The 23,658-nt window shown below is 42.2% G+C and overlaps 1 protein-coding gene across 1 annotated transcript in view; it reads left to right on the forward strand.

Moving 5' to 3' along the window:
- The first annotated feature begins 2,018 nt into the window (after nt 1-2,018).
- The window catches only part of LOC132842443 (cilia- and flagella-associated protein 58-like), a 164,673-nt gene continuing 143,033 nt past the window's right edge, over nt 2,019-23,658 (forward strand). The window contains exons 1-3 of the mRNA XM_060865117.1: nt 2,019-2,324; nt 16,646-16,927; nt 19,209-19,357. Coding sequence (XP_060721100.1) covers nt 2,019-2,324; nt 16,646-16,927; nt 19,209-19,357 — 737 coding nt within the window. The remainder of the gene's footprint in view (nt 2,325-16,645; nt 16,928-19,208; nt 19,358-23,658) is intronic.

Genomic DNA, 23,658 nt, shown 5'->3' on the forward strand with positions numbered 1-23,658 from the left:
TTCTTAAGCACATGCAAAGGCAAACTCATCTTTACAGGATTTGGTCCTATCGGAATGAAGTGTACTTTACGTGAGCATTCCTTTAAATGCATGACTGTCACTCTGTACACGGCCTCTTGAGCTGAAATTTCTCTGTTGTGTAGATAAACACTTCCCAATTGTTTTAAAGATGCTTTAGCTTCAAGATTTCCATTCATAGCCTCATTTTGTGCACGTTGAAGCAAAAGTCCCATTTCTTGTTCTGCTTTTGTGATGTAGGTAAGTATATAAACTACTACAGAAAAGCCATCTGTGACATACTGAATATCCATATTTCCTTGCCAAGCACACAATAAATCTCTGTTATACTGGTTTACCCAAACATCTTTTGGATTTCGTTTTAAGACAGTGGATTTCTTTTTAGAGCATTTGTTGTATGCTTTTTCAAAGATGCCAATAGATGGAAAGAAATCATCGGTCGAATCAAAAATTAAATCAGAGTTTAAAGCATTTTTGATTTTCTTTATAATTGCATTTGCTGTGTCATCTTCATCTTTCCCTTTAAACTCATCTGCATTAGATGCTCTTGTAATAAAGTTACGGCTAGATGGAGGTCTTGGAAAATTAAAACGACATACTGTATTTTTCTTGCGACATGTTTTTGAATGTCTTGTACTGTGCTTCTGCACACTGTTTACTGCTTCAAAGAGTTCAATATCTTGTTCTGGTGGTGTCTCACAGGTGATATATGTGTCAATGAAATCAGCAACCACAGGATCATTATACGAGTAATACGAGTCAATATCTGTGCTCGGATTGAATGAAAATCATCATTGGGTAGCTGATTGTTTCAGCGTTCTGTGATAGGCTAGTCACAGCACCCCTCCCCTACACACATACAGATGTATTGTGTTGCTGTGTCTCGCTCTGCTCACTCACAGTCACACACAGAACAGTTCTCTGTGTCTCCCTCAGTCACTCGGGTTCGCGGGTCTTTTCCGTTAACGTTTAGGGTTTCTTCAGCTTTTTACTTCGGGTTGTAACGTTAATAATACGTACTTACTAACCAGTAGAGTTCTGGTAAACGTGGGTTCGTTCAGACGTGGTGCTTGCTTGGTAGAATGCGACTCGCATTGCGCCTCTGCCTGTCGGAGATTTTTTTTTCTTTTTTAAACCTTCAGCTGTCTCTAACCAGTAACCAGACACTGAGTGTCTGACACGTTTTTGCTGTATTTATTATTATTTATATTATTTATATTAATAATAGTATATATTATTATTTCATAAAGGTAGTAAGCTAGTGTTATAAATATTACAAATTAATTATTAAGCTACACACACACACACTCACACACACACCTGTTGTGGAAATAAAAAAGAACCAAAAAAATTAATTAAATCACACTAATCATAAAAAAATTAAAAGTTAAAAAAGAAAGTTATGTTGTTCATTACATTTTACTTCATTTGTTTTCATTGTTGCAAAACTTGTTCTGTAATATAGTTAGTTTGCTATCGTGATCAAAACCATTGATCTGAAGCTCAATCCTGATGCTGGGATTCTGATCAACCCATATCAATTGCATGCTTAAAATAACATAGCGGTTAAAACCCTGCCCGTTTCAAGACAAGCCCCGCCCACTTCTGGGTTAGGCCCCACCCACTCCGAGTACAGATACAGATACAGATAATTCATATGGTTAACAGATACAGATACAGATACAGATAATGCTGTACTCGCTCATCCCTATTTGCTATAAATTTCTTCAGGAGACATGAAATATACAGCACAAGTCGCATAAATTTATTTCATAATACTTTTATGTTTTTTTAAGCTTGAGAACAGGCAATAGGCATTAAAAGCCTTGTAAATTACACACTACTTTTTCATTTTAATAAAAAAGTATCATTTCTAGATTCACGTTGCCATCTAAGTACATACATTTTAATAAAAAATTACATGGTAAAACAATGAAGTGTATATGTATAATATTTTGTTTGTAATGCCAGTTTTTAATTTGATGTGTTATTTTTTGCAGATGCCATGGAAAAAGGGGTACCGGAGATCTGAGGTGGCTAAGAGGCGCATGGCTGTTGTCAGCAATGCAGAGCCTCTTGTCAAAAGAGCTGCATATGAGGTTGAGCCTCCTCCCAAAAGTGCTTCATTACCAAATGAGGTTCAGCCTCCTCTCAAAAGTGCTCCAAAAAGACATGAGGTTCAGCCTCCTCTCAAAAGTGCTCCAAAAAAACATTGTCACAAAATAACTGTCATTGAGAAAGTCCATGTGACTGCCAATCAAACTGTCAATGAGAAAGTCCATGTGACTGCCAATGAAGCTGATAAAGTACTGGATGGAGCAGTTATAAGAGGATCGTTCCATCAAGCTGATATGCGATTTGGAAGTACAAGAAACAAGCAGTGTGTGGCTATCAGTTTAACATCTGTACTTCAGCACTGTGTAAAGAATGTTTTGACATGGCAAACCGCAGATTTGGATCATGTACTGAATAAGGGAAATTACCTTTATGTTGTTTTAAAAGATTCTAGAAAAATAAGAAAAGGCCAGAACGAATACATACTGATCCCAGAACTTCCCAGAACATGGACATACTGTGACAAATATTTTGAAATAAAGTATGGTTCATTTTTCGGTGGCTTTATTGATGTTTTTGAGTATGATACAGAAGTGGGAGATTTTGCAATGCCATTTAATGTAGCGGTGGAGCGATCACTGCTTGATTATGATGCTTGTTTGGTTACTATTGCTGCAAATACATGTGCAATTATAAAACAAGGCAATTTATATGCCATAGTAGATTCACATGCAACCAGTTTTATTAATGGCCAACAATACAAGTCTGCAACAAGCTTTGTAGATGGTAGATGGTTCAGCGGAATCGGCCAATTTGGGGCACTTCAGCGCCCCTCAACGTGTTTATGCCCATAACCCCTAAACCCCTGAAACCCCTATGTCCAAATCTCAAGTGCTTTATATCACTGGAATCCTTGGCTCATGACTTAAAAAACGTATATCTCCGATTTCATTTCCGCCCTGAAAATCTTTCCGCTATAGCGCACTTTTATAGCGACCAATCCAGTGCAGTAATATTCTCTGGAGTCTCAATGACAATAATTAGCGAAAAAAAGTCAAAATTTTGATTCAGGGTCCTTAAGGGGCCCCAAAACGTTCGGACTGTGAGGAGCAAGTTTTACTAAAATGGCAATAACTCAAACTTGGGACACATGTGAAAGAGGTCAAACTGAGGTCACAGTTCAAAAACCGCTGCGATTGGCCACTTGGTGGCGCTATAACGGAAAAATCACTAAAAACAGCCCTTTTTAAAAAAAGCCCTCTAGCGCCACCAACAGTCCAAAAACCCAATTTTGTGCTGACTCGTAATGCAAAGTCTCAGAATCAGAATCAGAATCAGAAAGGTCTTTATTGCCAAGTATGTTTTCACATACGAGGAACACACACACACTTACACACATTTACACACACATTTACACACACACTCACTCACACTCGCACACTTACTCACACTCGCACACTCACATACTCACTCACACACTCAGTGAACGTGATAACTGAATAAAAGACAAAACAGAGACGTTTTGCGTCGCACAAGGATTGTAGACTCACCGATATGACTGTTTATTTTGGGGAAAACTGGACAGGTGAGTACCTCACATGACATATATTGTGCAACACGTTGGTAAGCTTTTCTGTATTAGAGACACTAGGTTAGGAGCGGGTGCCACCCTCTGTAACTTGCGGGTCACTTTGTGTATGTGAAAATCCTTTAAGGCCTTAAGCTCCCTAAAGGCCTTAAACGCTTGAACCCGGGAAATGCTGCTTGCAGCTTTAATTAGGGTTCAAGCGCGAAGCGCTGGAAACCTATTGTTTTCGTTAGGATTATTATTATTATTATTATTATTATTATTATTATTATTATTATTATTATTCCGCCCTAGAAACGATCGTGCAGCCCAAATCGTAAGGCCTAAAGAGCTCAAACTTGGTCAGATGGTAGTACTGGTCACAGTTACTCAGGGCCAAAAACTCAGCGGAATCGGCCAATCTGGGGCGCTTCAGCGCCCCTCAACGCGTTTGTGCCCATAGTTCCTAAACCAACAGTCCAAAAACACAATTTTGTGCTGACTTGTAAGGCAAAGTCTCAGAATCAGAATCAGAAAGGTCTTTATTGCCAAGTATGTACCGATATGACTTTGTTTATTTTGGGGAAAACTGGACAGGTGAGTACTTCACATGACATATATTGTGCAACATGTTGGTAAGCTTTTCTGTATTAGAGACACTAGGTTAGGAGCGGGTGCCACACTCTGTAACTTGCGGGTCACTTTGTGTATGTGAAAATCCTTTAAGGCCTTAAACTCCCTAAAGGCCTTAAACGCTTGAACCCAGGAAATGCTGCTTGCAGCTTTAATTAGGGTTCAAGCGCGAAGCGCTGGAACACTATTGTATTCGTTCTGATTATTATTATTATTATTATTATTACTATTATTAGGGTTCAAGCGCGAAGCGCTGGAACACTATTGTATTCGTTCTGATTTTTAGGGGTTCAAGCGCGAAGCGCTGGAAACCTATTGTTTTTGTAAGGATTTTTATTAGGGGTTCAAGCGCGAAGCACTGGAAACCTATTGTTTTCGTTAGGATTTTTATTAGGGGTTCAAACGTGGTGTGCAGTGTCTTTGTCCAAGGTGCCTTGAGTGTATGTAAGGACATTGGCGTGTCTCAAAAAACATCGCCGCCATCAGCCAATGAAGTTTGAGCACCAATTAGACAAGGTTAATGGAGGCCTATCGGAATGAAACTCGGTGGGCATGTTCGAAACGTGGTCCTAGAGGTCTGTAAGAAATTTGAAAGAAATCGGCCACTAGTTGGCGCTAAAGACTTTTTACGCCACTGTAATCACGTAGTGCTTAATAAGGCCTTAAACGCTTGAACCCGGGAAATGCTGCTTGTTATTATTAGTTATTATTATTATTATTATTATTCCGCCCTACAAACGATCGTGCAGCCCAAACCGTAAGGCCTAGAGAGCTAAAACTTGGTCAGATGGTAGTACTGGTCACAGTTACTCAGGCCCAAGGACTCAGCGAAATCGGCCAATAGGGGGCGCTTCAGCGCCCCTCAACGCGTTTGTGCCCATAACTCCTAAACCGTATATCCAAATCTCAAGTGCTTTATATCATTTGATAGGTGTCCACATATTGAACAACTTTGCCTCTTGGAGCAATGCTGTCAATCAAATTGTTCATTAATTATTCTTAATAAGGTGAAAAACCTACTTTTGCAAACTAGTCCTAGGTTTTTCGCCTGATCGAGACCAATCCAGTGCAATAATATTCTCTGGAGTCTCAATGTCAATAATTATCGAAAAAAGTGTGAATTTTGATTCATCGTCACTAAGGGGCCCCCAAATGTTCGAACAGTGTTGGAGAAAACTTTTGCTAAAATGGCAATAACTCAAGAACCAAATGAGCTATCAACACCAAACTTGGGACACATGTGAAAGAGGTCACACTGAGGTCACAGGTCAAAAACCGCGGCGATTGGCCACTTGGTGGCGCTATGACAGAAATATCACTAAAAACAGCTCTAACTATGCAAGTGTTGGTCTGATTGACTTCAAACGTGGTGTGCAGTGTCTTTCTCCAAGGTGCCTTGAGTGTATGTAAGGACATTGGCGTGTCTCAAAAAACATGGCCGCCATCAGCCAATGAAGTTTGAGCACCAAGTAGACAAGGTTAATGGAGGCCTATCGGACTGAAACTCGGTCAGCATGTTCGACACGTGGTCCTAGAGGTCTGTAAGAAATTTGAAAGAAATCGGCCACTAGTTGGCGCTAAAGAGTTTTACGCCACTGTAATCACGTAGTGCTTTATAAATACACACAATATTGATATCATTTGATAGGTCTCCACATACTGAACAACTTTGCCTCTTGGACCAATGCTATCAATCAAATTGTTCATTAATTATTCTTAATAAGGTGAAAAACCTACTTTTGCGAACTAGTCCTAGGTTTTTCGCCTGATCGAGACCAATCCAGTGCAGTAATATTCTCTGGAGTCTTAATGTCAATAATTATCGAAAAAAAGTGGAACTTTATCCTTTGGCTTGCCATTAAAGGACTATTTATGAAATGGGTGTGGCAAAAAATAATTCAAAGCCTATAACTCATAAACGAAAAGACTAATTTATACGACCCTCATTGAGCACATGTGACATATGACCTTTAACAATCATGCCAAGTTTTATCTTGATCGGACGATAGGTGGGGCTGTAATTGGCAAAAAGCTGCACACCATGTATTTTCAATGGACTGCGTTGGCTGTAAATGGGCTTTTCCATTACTGATATAACTGTGTGATGTGAGCAGTACGATGCAAGTGAGCTGTGTGATGTCAGCAGTGTAATATAAATGAGCTGTGTGATGCCAGTGAGCTGTGTGATGCCAGTAAGCTGTGTGATGCCTGTGACCTGTGCACTGTGATGAAATTGAGCAGTGTTATATAAGTAACCTGTGTAATGAAAGTGAGCTGTGTGATGCAAGTTAGCTGTGTAATGTAAATGAGCAGTGTAATACAAGTGACCTGTATAATATAAGTGAATAATGTGATGTGCACTATAATTGTTGAAAAGATATATAAACCATGTATTTCCAATGGATTGCATTAGCTATAAAAACCACTAGATGGCAGCAGGGGATCACTCGTTGGCTCATTCTATTCAGCATCTGTTTTTCCCTAGGAATTTATACTTAAACATTTTAAAATCATCTTCATATCATTTGTTAGGTCTAGGTTTTCTGAACCACTTTGCTTGTACAATCAGTGCTGTAAATCAAATCATTCATTAAGTATATAACAAATATGTATATTTAAAAATCTACTTTTGCAAGTTCTATAAGTTTTTTACTCAATGTCTATGAAATAAGTTCAGTAAAATTCCTTAAATGCTTGAACCCCGGGAAATGCTGCTTGCAGCTTTAATTATTATTATTATTATTCCGCCCTACAAACGATTGTGCAGCCCAAACCGTAAGGCCTAGAGAGCTCAAACTTGGTCAGATGGTAGTACTGGTCACAGTTACTCAGGCCCAAGGACTCAGCGAAATCGGCCAATAGAGGGCGCTTCAGCGCCCCTCAACGCGTTTGTGCCCATAACTCCTAAACCGTATTTCCAAATCTCAAGTGCTTTATATCATTGGACTCCTTGGCTCATGACTTAAAAAACGTATATCTCCGATTTCATTTCCGCCATTAAAATTTTTTCACTATAGCGCATTTTGTCCGAAACCTACTTTTGTGAACTAGTCCTAGGTTTTTCGCCTGATCGAGACCAATCCAGTGCAGTAATATTCTCTGGTGTCTTTCTGTCAATAATTATCGAAAAAAAGTGGAACTTTATCCTTTGGCTTGCCATTAAAGGATTATTTATGAAATGGGCGTGGCAAAAAATAATTCAAATCCTATAACTCATAAACGAAAAGTCTAATTTATACGACACTCATTGAGCAGATGTGACATATGACCTTTAACAATCATGCCAAGTTTTATCTTGATCGGACGATAGTTGGCGCTGTAATTGGCAAAAAGCTGCACACCATGTATTTTCAATGGACTGCGTTGGCTGTAAATGGGCTTTTCCATTACTGATGTAATTGCATATAGGTTACAAATAATGGAGTGAGTAATGTGTGTTAATTGAGTAATGTGACATAAGTGAGTAGTGTGATGCAAGTGAGCAGTGTGACGCAAGTGAGCAGTATGACACAAATGAGCAGTGTGAGGCAAGTATGCTGTGTGAGGCAATTGAGCTGTGTGATGCAAGTAAGCTGTGTGATTTAAGTGTGCTGTGTGATGTAATGTGGTCAGTGTAATGTGAGCTGTGTAATGTAATTGAGCAGTGTGTTGTAAGTCAGCTGTGTCATGCAAGTCAGGTGTGTGATGTAAGCGAGATGTGTAATATAAGGGAGCTGTATTATATAAGTGAATAATGTGATGTGCACTATAATTGTTGAAAAGATATATAAACCATATATTTCCAATGGATTGCATTAGCTATAAATGGTCTTTATCATAATTGATCTAGATGCGTAAAGTCTAGAAAACATCAAATCTGTTTCCACATGTCTTTAAAAGCCTGAAAGGCCCTAAAGTCTTGAAAGGCCCTAAAGTCTTGAAAGGCTTTAAAGTTTTGAAAATCCTTTAAGGCCTTAAACTCCCTAAAGGCCTTAAACGCTTGAACCCCGGGAAATGCTGCTTGCAGCTTTAATTAGGGGTTCAAGCGCGAAGCCCTCACAGTTCAAAAACCATGGCGATTGGCCACTTCGTGGCGCTATAATGGAAAAATCACCAAAAACAGCCATTTTTAAAAAAAAAAGCTCTCTAGCGCCCCCAACAGTTTAAAAACCCAATTTTGTGCTGACTTGTAAGGCAAAGATTCTGATTCTGGTTCTGACTCGGAGTGGGTGGGGCCTAACCCGGAAGTAGGCAGGGCTTGTCTTGAAATGGGCGGGGCTTTAACCGGTAATAATTAATTTGTAATATTTATAACACTAGCTTACTACCTTAATGTTTTTATGAAATACAGCAAAAACGTGTCAGACACACAGTGTCTGGTTACTGGTTAGAGACAGCTGAAGGTTTAAAAAAGAAAAAAAATCTCCGACAGGCAGAGACGCAATGCGAGTCGCATTCTACCAAGCAAGCACCACGTCTGAACGAACCCACGTTTACCAGAACTCTACTGGTTAGTAAGTACGTATTATTAACGTTACAACCCGAAGTAAAAAGCTGAAGAAACCCTAAACGTTAAGGGAAAATACCCGTGAACCCGAGTGACTGAGGGAGAGACAGAGAGCTGTTCTGTGTGTGACTGTGAGTGAGCAGAGCGAGACACAGCAACACAATACATCTGTATGTGTATAGGGGAGGGGCGCTGTGACTAGCCTATCACTGTAGGGGAGGGGCGCTGTGACTAGCCTATCACAGAACGCTGACAAAATACTCGTTTCAGCCAAGTATCCGGCTCATCTCTAATGGATATGACTTTGTTTATTTTAGGGAAAACTGGACGGGTGAGTACTTCACATGACATATGTTGTGGCACCCTCTGTAGCATGACATATGTAGCATGACATGACATATATTGTCATGTCAATCCAAAGGCCTTAAACGATTGATCCCGGGAAATGCTGCTTGCAGCTTTAATTATTAGGGTTCAAGCGCGAAGCGCTGGAAACCTATTGTTTTTGTTAGGATTTTTTTTATTATTATTATTATTATTATTCCGCCCTAGAAACGATCGTGCAGCCCAAACCGTAAGGCCTAGAGAGCTCAAACTTGGTCAGATGGTAGTACTGGTCCCAGTTACTCAGGGCCAAGGACTCAGCAAAATCGGCCAATCTGGAGCGCTTCAGCACCCCTCAACGCGTCTGTGCCCATAACTCCTAAACCGTATGTCCCAATCTCAAGTGCTTTATATCATTGGAATCCTTGGCTCATGACTTAAAAAACGTATATCTCCGATTTCATTTCGGCCATTAAATTTTTTCGCTATAGCGCATTTTGTCCGAAACATACTTTTGCTAACTAGTCCTAGGTTTTTCGCCTGATCGAGACCAATCCAGTGCAGTAATATTCTCTGGAGTCTCACTGTCAATAATTATGGAAAAAAAGTCGAAATTTTGATTCAGGGTCCTAAAGGGCCCCCAAAACGTTTGGACTGGGAGGAGCCAGTTTTACTAAAATGTCAATAACTCAAGAACTAAATGAGCTATCAACACCAAACTTGGGACACATGTGAAAGAGGTCAAACTGAGGTCACAGTTCAAAAACGTTGGCGATTGGCCACTTGGTGGTGCTATAACAGAAAAATCACTAAAAACAGCCCTTTTTAAAAAAAAAACACTCTAGCGCCACCAACAGTCCAAAAACCCAATTTTGTGCTGACTTTGTTTATGTGACTTGAGGGTCACTCGTTTTGCAATCTGGGTGCTTGTGTTTCTTCGCTTTATGGGTATGACTTTGTTTATTTTAGGGAAAACTGGACAGGTGAGTACTTCACATGACATATATTGTGGCACCCTCTGTAACTTGCGGGTCACTTTGTGTATGTGAAAATCCTTTAAGGCCTTAAACTCCCTAAAGGCCTTAAACGCTTGAACCCGGGAAATGCTGCTTGCAGCTTTAATTAATGTGCTTGCTAAAGCATCATTATTGTTATTCTGCATACTTATTATTATTATTATTATTATTATTAATGGTGCTTGCTAAAGCAACATTCTTGTTCTCTTGCATACTTATTAATGGTGCTTGCTAAAGCAACATTTTTGTTCTCTTGCATACTTATTAATGTGCTTGCAAAGCACATTCTTGTTCTCTTGCATACTTATTAATGGTGCTTGCTATAGCAACATTCTTGTTCTCTTGCATACTTATTAATGGTGCTTGCAAAGCATCATTATTGTTATTCTGCATACTTATTATTATTATTATTATTAATGGTGCTTGCTAAAGCAACATTCTTGTTCTCTTGCATACTTATTAATGGTGCTTGCAAAGCATCATTATTGTTATTCTGCATACTTATTATTAATGGTGCTTGCAAAGCATCATTATTGTTATTCTGCATACTTATTAATGGTGCTTGCAAAGCAACATTATTACTATTGTGCTGGACAAAACTTCGGTGCATAACTTGTCTCGCAGCTTTTGTCCTAGACCCATGAATCATGTGTCAAATCGACCGGCTCAGTGAGGAGAGGTGTGCTATGACTTTTATAAGCGATCCGAGTACCGGTACTTCTGGTACCGGGTCTCAAATGCCTTTTTTCCCATAGACTCCCATTATAAACTTTGGAGGTTTATAACTCGGCAAGCTTTCAAACTATCTACACCAAACTCGGCCAGCTCCTTTAGGGTGATACTCTGAACAAACGGTGTACCGACTGGCCTTCCGGTTGTGCCGCAGCCCCGCCCCCAAAATATGCAAAATCAAAAAACATTTTACAACATGGACATTTGACATATCAAAACACTCACAACAATGAGGGGAACTTCCTCACGTGTAATTGATAACGTCACGTGATGTCACGTGTAGCCCTGCCCCCAAAATAAGCGAAATCAAAAAGTTAGCACAACATGGACATGTCATATATCAAAACACTCAGCCCGATGAGAGGAACTTGCCACGTGCAAGCACCATTCACATTTTCTTCAGGAAATGTACATTCTAGTTATTAATGGTGCTTGCAAAGCATCATTATTGTTATTCTGCATACTTATTATTATTAGGGTTCAAGCACGAAGCGCTGGAAACCTATTGTTTTTGTTAGGATTATTATTATTATTATTATTATTATTATTATTATTATTATTATTATTATTATTCCGCCCTAGAAACGGTTGTGCAGCCCAAACCGTAAGGCCTAGAGAGCTCAAACTTGGTCAGATGGTAGTACTGGTCACAGTTACTCAGGGCCAAAATCTCAGCGGAATCGGACAATCTGCGCCCCAAAATGCGTTTGTGCCCATAGGTCCAAAAACCCAATTTTGTGCTGACTTGTAAGGCAAAGTCTCAGAATCAGAATCAGAATCAGAATAGTCTTTATTGCCAAGTATGTTTTCATACTGCGTTTTGCTTCGCACGAGGATTGTAGACTCACCGATATGACTTTGTTTATTTGTCACTTTGTGTATGTGAAAATCCTTTAAGGCCTTAAACTCCCTAAAGGCCTTAAACGCTTGAACCCGGGAAATGCTGCTTGCAGCTTTAATTATTATTATTATTATTATTATTATTATTATTATTATTATTATTATTATTATTATTATTATTAATGGTGCTTGAAAAGCATCATTATTATTATTCTGCATACTTATTAATGGTGCTTGAAAAGCATCATTATTGTTATTCTGCATACTTATTATTATTAATGGTGCTTGAAAAGCATCATTATTGTTATTCTGCATACTTATTATTATTCTTCCGGACACTTTTTCGGCGCGTAACTTATCCCGCAGCTTTTGTCCTAGACTCATGAATGAGGTGTCAAATCGACCGGCTCATTGAGGACAGGTGTGCTATGACTTTTATAAGCGTTCGGAATTCCGGAATTCCCGCTACGGAAGCTCAAAGGGTTTTTTTTTCCCATAGACTTGAATGGGGAATTCTTAAAATTCTTTTGTTCTCTCTGTAGATGTAAAGCACACTCTCAATACATGTAACTATCAACTCCACACTATCAATCCAATGTTTCCACAAGTATTGGCCCCCAGTCAATACTCTTTTGTCCAAAAGTATTGGCACCCCACCGGGTATTCACGTGACGTCACGTGTAGCCCCGCCCCCAAAATACTGTTCTATGCAGTATAATAATAAGTAGAATTCGATAATGACTGTAGTTTTTACATGAAATGTCAAAACACTTAGTAGTCACTTTTGTCCAAAAGTACTGGCACCCCACCGGGTATTCACGTGACGTCACGTGTAGCCCCGCCCCCAAAATAAGCAAAATCAAAAATTTTGCACAACATGGACATGTCATATATCTAAAAACTCAGCCCGATGAAGGGAACTGCCTCACGTGTGTTTTGGTCACGTCACGTGACGTCACGTGTAGCCCCGCCCCCAAAATAAGCGAAATCAAAAAGTTAGCACAACATGGACATGTCATATATCAAAACACTCAGCCCGATGAGGGGAACTGCCTCACGCGTGTTTTGGTCACGTCACGTGACGTCACGTGTAGCCCCGCCCCCAAAATAAGCGAAATCAAAAAGTTAGCACAACATAGACATGTCATATATCAAAACACTCAGCCCGATGAGGGGAACTGCCTCACGCGTGTTTTGTTGACGTCACGTGACGTCACGTTAAGCCCCGCCCCCAACGTAAGCGAAATCAGAAAGTTAGCACAACATAGACATGTCATATATCAAAACATTCAGCACGATGAGGGGTACTGCCTCACGCGTGTTTTGGTAACGTCACGTGACGTCACGTGTAGCCCCACCCAGAAAATAAGCGAAATCAAAAAGTTAGCACAACATGGACATGTCATATATCAAAACACTCAGCCCGATGAGGGGAACTGCCTCACGCGTGTTTTGTTGACGTCACGTGACGTCACGTTAAGCCCCGCCCCCAACGTAAGCGAAATCAGAAAGTTAGCACAACATAGACATGTCATATATCAAAACACTCAGCACGATGAGGGGTACTGCCTCACGCGTGTTTTGGTAACGTCACGTGACGTCACGTGTAGCCCCGCCCAGAAAATAAGCGAAATCAAAAAGTTAGCACAACATGGACATGTCATATATCAAAACACTCAGCACGATGAAGGGAACTTGCCATGTGCAAGCACCTTTCACATTTTCTTCAGGAAATGTACATTCTAGTTATTATTATTATTCTTCCGGACACTTTTTCGGCGCGAAACTTGTCCCGCAGCTATTGTGCTAGACCCATAAATGAGGTGTCAAATCGACCGGCTCATTGAGGAGAGGTGTGCTATGACTTTTATAAGCGATCAGAATTCCAGAATTCCCGGTACGGAAGCTCAAAGGGGTTTTTTTTCCCATAGACTTGAATGGGGAATTCTTAAAATTCTTTTGTTCTCTGTAGATGTAAAGGAGACTCTCAATACATGTAACTATCAACTCCACACTATCAATCCAATGATTCCAAAAGTATTGGCCCACAGTCAATACATTTACCACACACCTATCTATCTATCTATCTATCTATCTATCTATCTATCTATCTATCTATCTATCTATCTATCTATCTATTGTTCATTCAACATTAAGAATTGCATGTACTGCTGTATGCAGTATAATAATAAGTAGAATCCCATAATGACTGCAGTATTGACATGAAATGTCCAAACCTTCAGTAGCCGCTTTTCGCGGTGACATCTGGTGACGGCACTCGACACCACGTGACGTCACGTGTAGCCTTGCCCCCAAAATAAGCGAAATCATAAATTTTGCACAAAATGGACGTGTCATATATCAAAACACTCAGCCCAATGAGGGGAAGTGCCTCACGTGTGTTTTGGTCACGTCACGTGACGTCACGTGAAAATCAAAAATGAGCACAACATGGACATATGACATGTCAAAACACTCAGCACAGTGAGGGGAAGTGCCTCACATGTATTCTGGTGTGAAAATCAAAAATTAGCACAGCATGGACATGTGACATATCAAAACACTCAGCACGATGAGGGGACCTTGCCACGTGCAAGCACCATTCACATTTTCTTCAGGAAATGTACTTTCTAGTTTTCTGTGTTGTTGCCTCTGTGTACTGGAAGCGAATGACACTAAAATTTCTTGTTTGAGCAAAAATACTTTTCAATAAGCTTCCTTCTGATTCTGATTCCGATTCTGATAGTGGAAGCTTTTTCTGGGGGGTGGGGGTGGGGCTTCATGTGGTTGCATAGCAAGAGGAGACGCGTTTCATAAACAGCGAGATAGTTAACGATTCACAGCTTTACTTTTTGTTTTAAACCTTGTCCTTGTATACAATACTAAAGCTCTTATTTGAGCTTGAGAGACAAATTTACGTTTCAGGACGGACACTAAAAACATACAAAATGGAGGTAGGATAAGAAACATTTGCTAACACTTGATTATACAACACTTTTGGATAGTTAGACTGATCCACCATCAGAACAGATCCTGACCTCCCTGAGGCCCTAAGCAAAATTCTGTTAAGGGGCCCTCCTACCTCATTATTTACTGTTGCCCTTGGGCGTTTATTCATGCGAATGTTCACGCAAAAAATTGTTGTGTGACAGATAGGCCAAGAGATGCACTGGCAGCACTGCACAGCTAATTTAGCTAGTCAGATAGAGACTAGAGACAGAATCACATCAACTTAACTTTACTGTTATTTGCTCTTGCTGACATCAAACTTGAAGAAAACACAAGTTTACCTGATTGCTGTTCTCGCATTTCACTCACATTTTGTTTCTTTTTTCTCTTTTCATGGCCAGATGGATAGCTCCGCTTTATATTGTCATCTACACAGTAAACATTAACATGCTCTGTAAAATGAGGCAGGGGGAGGTAAAGCCTTACGTAATTTGTGTAGTGAGCATATAGGGCTGATTGGCTCAAGTTTCAAGATTTTTATTTGTCACATACACAATTATATAGAGCATATATAACTAGCAGTGAAATGTGAATCAGGTCCGCTCCATGGACAGTGCAATTATTAAAAAATACAACACAGATTAAAAAATACAACACAGAGTGAAATAAAAGTAAACAATAAAAATATAACAATAAAATATAAAAGAAGATGTATACTGTGGAATTACATATAGAATAAAAGATAGTGTGCATGAAAGTAAACTGTAGTCATAAATATTGAGATACACAGGGATGTACAAAAAGCAATGTGCATATGTGCATTATACTTTAGTCTTAAATATTATGATACACAGGAATGTGCAAGAGGCAAATGTGCAAACAGGCTGACACATACAGTATGTCAATGTGAGGTAGTGAATGATGAATATCTTACTGATAAAGTGAATATTAAGTGGAGACATGAAGATTTTAAGAGGCTGGTTTTGAGTTTAGGAGCCTGATGGCCTGGGGGAAGAAACTCCTCCTAAGTCTCTCGGTTTTTGCCATCAGGCTACGGAAGCGCTTACCAGATGGCAGCAAAGAGAAAAGTATGATCCCTAATTCGTAACAATTTAAATGTTTTATATGTAGTGATCCTGTATAAATCAATCTATAACCAATATAAATCATCTTCAAATGCTCTGTATATGTCTAAATGGCCCTAAAGCCTGACATAGAGGTAAACTATTTTGTTAATTGTGAAATGGATTGAATGTTTCTCTATTTTAAAACATTTCCTTTTAAAACTACTCAGAGTTGAAATGTTTCATATAAAAAGTTTAACATTTAAGGTTTTCTCTACCAAGACCACCAAGTGAGACCAAGACTGTTGTCAGAAACACCATCAACTGCTCAGAGGACAAAGCAGTGATGGGAACCAAAAAAAAAAACCTTTACTGTTTTAATGTTCTCGGCTTTATAGAAAACCATTCGACCGATTAAAGCAACTTAGAATGGCTAATTACTAGGTAACTACTGTCGACTTCTGTTTTCATGTTTTATTTTTCAAACAAAATAAACAAACAAATAAAAAAAATTATAAACTGGGATGAACTTAGGTATGAATTCTCAGGATGCTGTTTAAATCTATCTATCTATCTATCTATCTATCTATCTATCTATCTATCTATCTATCTATCTATCTATCTATCGTATACCAATTAATGACAATAGTGAATCCCATTGCGATTTTAGGATTTCAAAAAATTGTATTGAAACTCATCACCAACACATTAGTATACTATATGTACTCTGACACCTGAGTAAAACTGATGACACATTAATGTGTTTCCCAAGCAACATTCTGTGATTAGTGTCTTGAAGCAATTTATTAAATGTAGTTTTGTGGTCTTACTTAAATAAATCCTCATATAAGCAAATCAACCTCAACGTCACTGGTCACCGTTACAGGATTCCAATTGTATCCATGCATTCAGAGAAACAGAAAATTAGCTTGCAATTTGTTTTTATGTGCTCTTGGTGTAGGGGAACTCCCAGAAGCCAAAGTTGGAAGCGCATTCATATGAAACATTGGAGATGGAGTTCCAGGATGTGTTGAATGAACTGGAAGGAGAGACAAGTCTGGCGAAGTTCAGAGTAGAATATGAAAAGCTAATCACAACCTTGAAGAAATCACATGAGAATGAAAAGAGGCTGATGACAAAATGTCGAGAGCTGAAAGCAGAGATAAGCGCTAACTCTGTCAAAGTGGTGACGGCGCTGAAGCTATCTCATGAGGACCAGACCACCATTATTTCACTAAAAAAGGTGTAGTATGAGTAATGAGCATTAGGTGTAAAAATGCTGCTTATAATGCAAATTTAACAAAAATAACAAATCAACAAATCATTGACTAGCTCTAAAGTCTAAAACAGCCTTCGCACTGCACATGACAAACGGACATGACTGTTGGATTTCGCACGGAATGTGCAATATGATCGTGTAGACATCAACATGGGAGAGAAGCTCGCGGTCTCGGAAAACCCATTACTATATGATCGTGACAACTGAAAATAACCACGAAAATCTCCTCCATTAAGGCGCAACTCTTGCACTAAATGATGATACTTACCGAGACTTTTTCTCCGAGTCAGGTAGTGTTTTATACACACTGATTTGCAATATTTTATTTTGCGTCTGCAGTAAAGGAGAGCAAAAGCAAGAGCCTGTATTCTCCCTCCATTTATCATGGTGAATGAATGAATGTATTATTGAAGGAGTAAATACAAACAAGGGGGTATGGTGGCTTAGTAGTTAGCACGTTTGCCTCACACCGCCAGGGTCGGGGTTCGATTCCCGCCTCCACCTTGTGTGTGTGGAGCTTGCATGTTCTCTCCGTGCCTCGTGGGTTTCCTCCGGGTACTCCGGTTTCCTCGCCCGGTCCAAAGACATGCATGGTAGGTTGATTGGCATCTCTGGAAAATTGTCCGTAGTGTGTGAGTGCGTGAGTGAATGAAAGTGTGTGTGTGCCCTGCGATGGGTTGGCACTCCGTCCAGGGTGTATCCTGCCTTGATGCCCGATGATGCCTGAGATAGGCACAGGCTCCCTGTGACCCGAGGTAGTTCGGATAAGCGGTAGAAAATGAGTGAGTGAGTAAATACAAACAATCAATGCAACAATAAATCCAAAAAGACCGCGAATAATTTTTGAGGAAACATGGACACAACATTAAAAATAATACAATATAAATATTAATAAATTATTACTTTTTTATCAATAACAATGTATTTAAAACAAAAAGATTGTTTTTGATAAAGTTTAAAAATTACTAAAGTTAATAATACTTTTCAATAATTCTTATCACCTCGCGCACACAAACCTGATTGGACAACATTGGAATGCATCACATCCGGTCGGCATATCAGATGCAGTGTAGTCACACAAGTTCAAATTTTTTTAACGGATCCAACACTCAAAACGGATCCGAAAATTACGGATCCACAGATGGTCGGCACCTCACGCAGCAACTTTGCGACTCTCCATAGGAAATGAATGACTTCCGGTTTATCGGTGGTCGTTTGTCGTGTGCAGTGTGAAGGCCACTTAAAAGTCTAATTTACTTCTTGGTGGTAGAGGTCTTCTCGGGTCTAAAGAAATGTCCCGACCCAAAGTGACCCGAATCACTTTTTACCTGAACCCGACATGCATAATTTTTTTTTTTTAAGAAAGACCCGACCCGAGACAAACCCGGAAAAATTAGACCCAATTCCGACCCGACCCGTTGGCAATTTTTTTTTAACCGGACTGGACCCGAATGTTGCATAACTCTACACTAAAGTAACCGCTACAGCGTGGATTCAAAATTGATTGACAGGTCTGTTTCAACGAAAATTAGCTTACCACCAGCCACACGTTGCCAGCCACATGTCGCAAGTGGTCTTGGCAAACAGAGGAGAGTTTGGAAAAGGACTCGAGTTGATGCACACACACGAGATACAGTAGTTCGGGTCTTCTCGGATCTGTTCGGTAAAAAACACATTCATTTTAAATTACCCGAGACATTTTAAATTACCCGAGGTCTCGGGTCGGACCTCGGGTTTTCGGATCTAAGTGGACCCGTGAAGACTTGGTGGTGTGACCTTCATATTCAGGGCTGATATGATTTGTAAGATGAAAATATTTTGTGCAACAAGAGATTAATTAGAGATCTGGGCCTTTTCTGATGAGATTTCTAAACTTTTCTTTATATGCTTAGCCATTTCATGCTTAGCTGGTATATATATTTGTAGTTTTTAAAATGATCCCAGAAGCTAATATGTGACTAGACAACATTATTGTTAGTGAAATAAAATCAGACCAATTAATGGTGTAGGAGAAAAGACTTTTATTATGTTCAAATGTTTTATTATGTTTTATTATGTTTTAAAAATGATATGATGATTGTTGTTTACATGATCCTGTATATATGCTTAGGAACCGAGTTTTGTCGACTGTTTTATGTACCGACAAATTTCAGGATCACGATTCATTTGCTAATCTGAGTACTCTGATGATTCCTATATCAGATTAGATAATCCAGTATGCTTTATCATGAAATTTGACTCGTAGGAAATCGAAAAGGCTTGGGAAATGGTGGATGCGGCACATGAAAAGGAGAAGTTGAATAAAGACAAAATTAAGACTCTACAGGAGGAAATAAACACTCTTACTGAACTTGTTGAGCAAGCTGCTACTTTATCCACAGCTGACAAACAGAGGTGGGTGTGTGGTGTAAATGATATTTTTTATTTTTTATTAATATAAACCAAATAACAACATCATGCTTTGAAATATTTCAGGATAGAAAATACATTACTTAAGTAGGCCTTGTTTAGATTTCATTTTAACATCGGTCCTGGTGCTCAGATCAGACTGGCCCGAGTTAAATGCAATCTGACTGGGGTTAAATGTCAATAAGAATGTATGTGTAGAAACCTGGAAAAATCTTCAGAAAGCCTTTGAAATAACTGAATTTACAAGATCCACTTACAGTATATAGCATTAAACAAGGTGCTGAGATGTGCTGAGATGAGGTACAACTTACCAAATAGTACATATCGTCGCTGTCGGGCGGAAACCTTGTATGTCCAAATGTTGTCAATTTCATATTTTTTCACATATCGATGCTATTGGTCAGTCCCCACGTGGGTCTGTTATTTTTACAAGTCATTAACCAATCTAAAGTCTTGAAAATAGCTTGAGCGCAAATCTCATAACTCCATTGGACACTTCAACTGTCCACCTCTTCCTTCGCTGCATATTTCTCCTCAAGAAGATTCGCAATCGAATCAACACGTCTTCTGAGGTAAATGTCTTCAAAACACTGGGCTCAAAGAAAAAAAAATCTTGACCCCCGCTAGTTCTGGTGCTCATCTGAGGACAGGAATTTAGCGCAAGACAATCCACTGCAACGCGGACTAAACCCTGTGCACTGCAGATTGTCATGTGCAACGAACCACCGTGCGAGCGTCGCCATAGAGACGCGTCCCCGGAGTACTAGCGCGCTTCCGGACTACACTTCCCATCAGCCACCCTTCCTCCTGATTACCGCACCAGCTGTTCCTCATCTCCCATTCACATAAAACCACGCCTGAACTTCTTACCTGTGCGAGGTCTCGACTTGTCATTGTACAGTTATTCTGAGAGTTTCCTGTGTTCTGTCCTTCGGTTGTCTCTTCTGGTTTCCCTCTCTGACTTTCTGACTGTTTGCTGCCTGCCCCGACCTTTGCCTGTCCCCGATTCCGATTCTGCCTTCTGTCCTACTTAGTGGTTTGCCGATTCTGATCTTTGCTTGTCTGACCTTGCCTGTGTTTATATATTAAACTCTTTTTTGCTGCAAATGGATCCACAGCCGTATGCCTCCTCCTTATTACAGGAGACCACGCCAACCGAGGATCCAGCAGCTGTCGCCCAGCTGACCACTCAGGTCACCAGTCAGGCCAAGCTTACGCGCCTTACTCAGCTCACACAGGAGCTCGCCATGGCATTACAAGGGCTACAAGGAGCCGCCGCTTCACCGAATCCACCAGCTCCAGCACTGGTTCCCCAGGCCGCGCCGTATCCCGCTCCTGCTGCCACCGGACCCCGTCTCGCCTTTCCGGAAAAGTTTAACGGCGAACCAGGAGGCTGTCGGGGCTTCCTGATGCAGTGCTCACTGTTCGTGGCGCAGCAGCCGACCCTGTATACTACGGAGGACAGCCGTATAGCCTTCGTCTGTTCTCTGCTTACTGGTAAGGCATTGGATTGGGCCACCGCCGTGTGGGGAGAGAACACCTTCCCCACGTTCGAGGCTTTCCTCGCCCGGTTTCGTACTGTCTTCGATCACTCCGCCTCTGGAGAGAGCGCGGAGGAGCGCTTGTTGGCCGTGTCTCAGGGCGATCGCACCGCGGCGGAGTATGCCCTAACATTTCGCACTCTCGCCGCCGAAGCAGGCTGGGGGGAACGCCCCCTGCGACTGCTTTACCGCAAGGATCTAAATCCGGATCTCCAAGCTGAGCTGGCCTGTCGGGATGAGGGAAGGAGCCTGTCAGAGTTCGTGGATCTCTCCATCCAACTGGACAATCTGATGCGCTCCCGACGGGCGCGGGCTCCCCCGCGCGCCGTCACACGTCCTGCACGTGCCGAATACCCCGAACCCATGCAGGTCGATTATACACACCTCACGCCGGAGGAACGAGATCGCCGCTTTATCCGTGGCTTCAGTACCATCGCTGCACCCCTCACCTCGATGACACGACAAGCCTCTACTCAGCTCACCTGGTCGCCGGAGGCACACGAGGCATTCAGCCGACTAAAAGAGAGCTTCACCACAGCCCCTATCCTCCACCACCCTGACCCGAACCGGCCATTCATCGTCGAGGTGGACGCCTCCAACACGGGAATCGGCGGCATCCTTTCCCAGCGACAGGGACCCGGCGATAAAATGTTTCCATGTGCCTATTTCTCCCGCAAACTGTCCCCTGCAGAACGGAACTACGACGTGGGAGATCGTGAACTCCTAGCGATGAAAGCAGCGTTTGAAGAGTGGCGGCATTGGTTGGAAGGCGCACAACACCCATTTACTGTTCTCACTGATCACCGTAATCTGGAGTATCTGCGTTCTGCCAAACGCATGAACCCACGCCAGGCTCGATGGACTATGTTTTTTACTCGGTTCCAGTTCACCGTGACGTACAGACCAGGGAGCAAGAACATCAAAGCCGACGCCTTGTCACGCATACACCGGGAGTCGGGTCCGCACACGCCCACCGAGCCGATCCTTCCTGAGACTCGAATCATAGCACCCATTCAGTGGGACATCATGACCGAGATCGCCGACGCCAACGCCCAAACGCAGCCTCCGATCGAGTGTCCCTCCGGAAAAACATACGTGCCGGAGCACCTGCGCACTCCGCTCCTCAACCTGCTGCACTCGAGTCTGGCCTCCGGTCACCCCGGCATAACCGCGACAACTCATCTGGCCCAGAATGAGTTCTGGTGGCCGTCGCTGGCCGCAGACACACGCGAGCATGTCCACGGTTGCGCGGTGTGCCACGCCTCCAAAGCCTCTCATCAACTACCCGCGGGATTACTACATCCTCTACCAATCCCACAGCATCCCTGGGCACACATAGCACTGGACTTTATCACAGATCTGCCTCGATCCGACAACTACACCACCATTCTGACCGTAATCGATCGATTCTCTAAAGCCTGCCGACTGATCCTGCTCACCAAACTTCCCTCCGCCTTCGAAACCGCGGAGATGCTCTGTAACCACGTTTTCCGCTTTTATGGTCTTCCAGAAGACATCGTCTCGGACAGAGGCCCTCAGTTCACCTCACGGGTCTGGAAAGCCTTCTTCAGGCGGCTAAACATTAACATCAGTCTCACTTCAGGATACCACCCACAGTCCAATGGTCAGACGGAACGCCTCAACCAGGAAATCATCCGATTTCTCCGAACGTATTGCCACCACAATCAGAACGAGTGGAGCCGGTACCTGATGTGGGCCGAATATGCCCAGAACTCTCTTCTCAAACCAGCCACTGGCCTGACACCCTTTCAGTGCGTCCTCGGCTTCCAGCCTCCCTTATTCCCATGGTCCGACACGCCCACCGACCTACCGGCCGTCGATGACTGGTTTCATCGGAGCGGGGAGACGTGGACCGCGGCCCACCGACAGCTACGAAGAGCCGTCAGGACGCAGACAACCCAGGCGAACAGACACCGCAGGAAACATCCCGAGTACCAACCCGGCCAGTGGGTTTGGCTTTCGACTCGTGACATCCGGCTCCGCCTACCCTGCCGCAAACTCAGTCCCCGGTACGTGGGTCCGTTCCGAATCCTCAGGCGTATTAACCCCGTCTCATACCGCCTTTCACTACCGGCCACCTACCGCATTTCACCTACCTTCCACGTTTCGCTGCTAAAACCGGCCGACGAACCGAGTGAGGATCCTGACCCCTCCACGGATCTGCCCACGCCACCGCCGCTGATGGTCGATGGCGAGGAGTCCTATCAAGTTCGCGAACTGCTCGACTCCAGACGGCGTAGGGGCCTCTTGGAATACCTGGTCGACTGGGAGGACTTCGGTCCGGAGGAACGCTCATGGTTGAAAGCGGGGGACATCTTGGACCCATCGCTCACCACCGAGTTCCACCAACGGCACCCAGGGAGACCAGCACCCCGTCCTCGGGGCCGACCCCGGCGTTGTGTACGTCCTCGCGTCGGGAGCCGCTCGCGGGGGGGGGGCTCTGTCATGTGCAACGAACCACCGTGCGAGCGTCGCCATAGAGACGCGTCCCCGGAGTACTAGCGCGCTTCCGGACTACACTTCCCATCAGCCACCCTTCCTCCGGATTACCGCACCAGCTGTTCCTCATCTCCCATTCACATAAAACCACGCCTGAACTTCTTACCTGTGCGAGGTCTCGACTTGTCATTGTACAGTTATTCTGAGCGTTTCCTGTGTTCTGTCCTTCGGTTGTCTCTTCTGGTTTCCCTCTCTGACTTTCTGACTGTTTGCCGCCTGCCCCGA

The sequence above is a fragment of the Tachysurus vachellii genome, chromosome 3, assembly GCF_030014155.1.
Source record: "Tachysurus vachellii isolate PV-2020 chromosome 3, HZAU_Pvac_v1, whole genome shotgun sequence".
Taxonomy (NCBI): Eukaryota; Metazoa; Chordata; class Actinopteri; order Siluriformes; family Bagridae; genus Tachysurus; species Tachysurus vachellii.